General features: G+C 29.8%; 1 protein-coding gene across 1 annotated transcript in view; it reads left to right on the forward strand.

Annotated features, from left to right (window-relative positions):
• Positions 1 to 2,291, forward strand: part of LOC105623865 — a 72,488-nt gene extending 70,197 nt beyond the window's left edge. The window contains 3 exon segments of the mRNA XM_012205239.1: positions 953 to 1,447; positions 1,554 to 1,808; positions 1,879 to 2,291. Coding sequence (XP_012060629.1) covers positions 953 to 1,447; positions 1,554 to 1,808; positions 1,879 to 2,085 — 957 coding nt within the window. The 3' untranslated portion in view covers positions 2,086 to 2,291.
• Positions 2,292 to 2,833: the final 542 nt, after the last annotated feature.

Raw genomic sequence — 2,833 nt, forward strand, 5'->3', positions numbered from 1 at the left:
ATATATATATATATATATATATATATATATATATATATATATATAAAAGATATTATGGCTTTACAAATATTTATATTTATTTATTGAGCATTTATGTAATAAAAAAATCATGAATTTAATGAAGCCTGAATTCCAATGAGATTGTTTTGGAATACATATAAATGTATATTATATTAGGTTGTCTGGAAAGTTCGTGCCGATGTTGAAAGAAAATTGAAACGCAGAAGATTTAAATTTTAGTTTAATAGGTTAGTCGGCACGAACTTTCCGGACAACTCAATAGTATTTCTTTAATTTCTCGTATACATTTCTTTTCAAGAATAGGAGTTCTGAATGCACTCATTGATATTATTCTGGTATAATAAGATAAAATTTTCTACTTTTAATTTCTGAAAAACATAAAAAAAAATAAAATGAATCAAACGAAATATGAGATTGTGATACCAAATAACATCAAAATTGTTAAAAGGCTCTTTTATAAAATCATATTTTTTTTAATATTACATATATTTTTTTAATAAGAAATATAATGAATTGATTTAATAATTTTTAAAAATTAGAACTCTAAAAAGGATCTATCTCTGATTTAATAAATTTAAGTTTTTAAAAAATCATAATGTTATCAAATGTTATAGCAATCAAAATAATAAAAAATTAATTTTTTTTATTATTAAAATAGAAAAGGTATTCGAAAAAATATATAAATTAAATTATAGCTAATTATATGAGAAAAAAAATTTGTTATGTTGATTTAATGGTAAGAAAAAAGATATATAAAAGATAAATAATTTTTATAGTCATTTCCTATTTGATAAATAATTACCTCATAATTTCGCAACTCTATCATCTTTCTTAATAGAATGTCAAGATATCTTTTTAATTATATTTCTGTTAAAGATTTATACAATAAAATAAAGTGGAATGCTATAACGATTCTAATTCTATTTCGTAGGTCTTGGGTAAAGGCAGCTTCGGTAAAGTATTGCTGGCGGAATTACGTGGCACGGATTGTGTGTACGCAGTTAAATGTTTAAAGAAAGATGTGGTTCTCGAGGATGACGATGTCGAATGCACATTAATTGAAAGGAAGGTCCTCACGCTGGCAACTAGACATCCGTATCTTTGTCACCTATTTTGCACTTTCCAGACTGATTCGCATCTCTTTTTTGTTATGGAATATCTCAATGGGGGTGATCTAATGTTCCACATACAGAAGTCTGGCCGATTTTCTGAGGTGCGTGCGCGTTTTTATGCTGCCGAAATCTGGTCTGGATTGAATTTTCTACATAAGAAGGGTATTGTTTACCGGGATCTCAAACTTGACAATGTGCTACTCGATTTCGAGGGTCATATTAGAATCGCGGACTTTGGCATGTGTAAACTTCAGATCTTCTTAGATAGAACGGCCGATACGTTCTGTGGTACGCCAGATTACATGGCACCAGAGGTACATCATAATTCTCTTTAAATTTATTTTTATTTCGTTCTATGTTTTCATTAAAATATCATTAATTATTTAATGATAAAATTATGTAATGATTCATTTTTTTTAGATAATAAAAGGGCTTAAGTATAATCAAGCTGTGGATTGGTGGTCGTACGGTGTTCTATTGTATGAAATGCTCACTGGTCAATCGCCGTTTTCTGGATGCGATGAAGACGAGTTGTTTTGGAGTATTTGTAACGAACGGCCGTTTATACCTCGATATTTAAGTCAAGAAGCTACCGAAATACTCATCTATTTATTAGAGAAAGATTCTGGAAAGAGACTACCTGCTCACGAAATTGCTGTGCATGCTTTTTTTCAGGTATAATTCTTTAAATGGCAGTAATATATCATGTATAGTTTAGCAGTTAAATAACATTTTGATTTCATAGCATTTGCCTTGGGATCGATTAGAAAGAAGGCAATTAGAACCACCGTTTAAGCCCGCACTTGATCATACTTTGGATACGAAATACTTTGATACAGCGTTCACGACTGAACGTCCGAGACTTACGCCAGTGCCTGAGCAGATTTTGACTTCGATGGATCAAGGCGTTTTCCGCGGATTCTCTTATACAAATCCGAATGCAACTGATTGACGTAAAACAGCTGAATGGGAACTGTGAACATTAGTTGTTAACGATATTTCCAATTTTTTGTGCCATCCAACAAAAAAATACATGTCGTATTCGGCTAGCATAAAATCAATGTTCTTCGCTTTGTATTTTTGAAGTAGTAATGATATTATACAATGTTAATATATATGTAAATCGCATCTTAAAAATATATTTGTGTGAACGATGAATTACAGAGAGAAAATCGTGCAAGACATGTAATGTCTCTTCTCTCAAAATATAATACAATATAATATAAATATATATACAGGGTGTCCAATAATGACTATATAATCCTTCGTTAGCAGGTAGAATCGAAAAGTCCTCTATTATTTTGCAGTTTTCGTAATTTTTTTTTAGTTACTCAATGAGCAAAATATCTAAAATCGACGTAGAAAACAACTTTGAGAGCTTTTAAAGAAATATCTTTAAGATATTTCATAAAGAATTTCAGAAAATATCTTAAAGTTATTTTATACGTCGATTTTATTCGCTTATTTGGCAATGTTTAGAAATTAATATCTCGTTAACTATTGCGGAAATTGTAAAATAATAAAGAACTTTTCAACTCAGTTTAATTTGCTCTACCTACTCACAGGAGATTATGCAGTCATAATCGGACACCTTGTATATACAGATTGTCCTATTTTAATCGATCACCTCAAATATCTCTTGAACAGTGCATTTTAGTCTTTAGGGAAAAATATATCGGAAAAAGTTTTGGGACTTTGAG

The sequence above is a fragment of the Atta cephalotes genome, assembly GCF_000143395.1.
Source record: "Atta cephalotes unplaced genomic scaffold scaffold00002, whole genome shotgun sequence".
Classification (NCBI taxonomy): domain Eukaryota; kingdom Metazoa; phylum Arthropoda; class Insecta; order Hymenoptera; family Formicidae; genus Atta; species Atta cephalotes.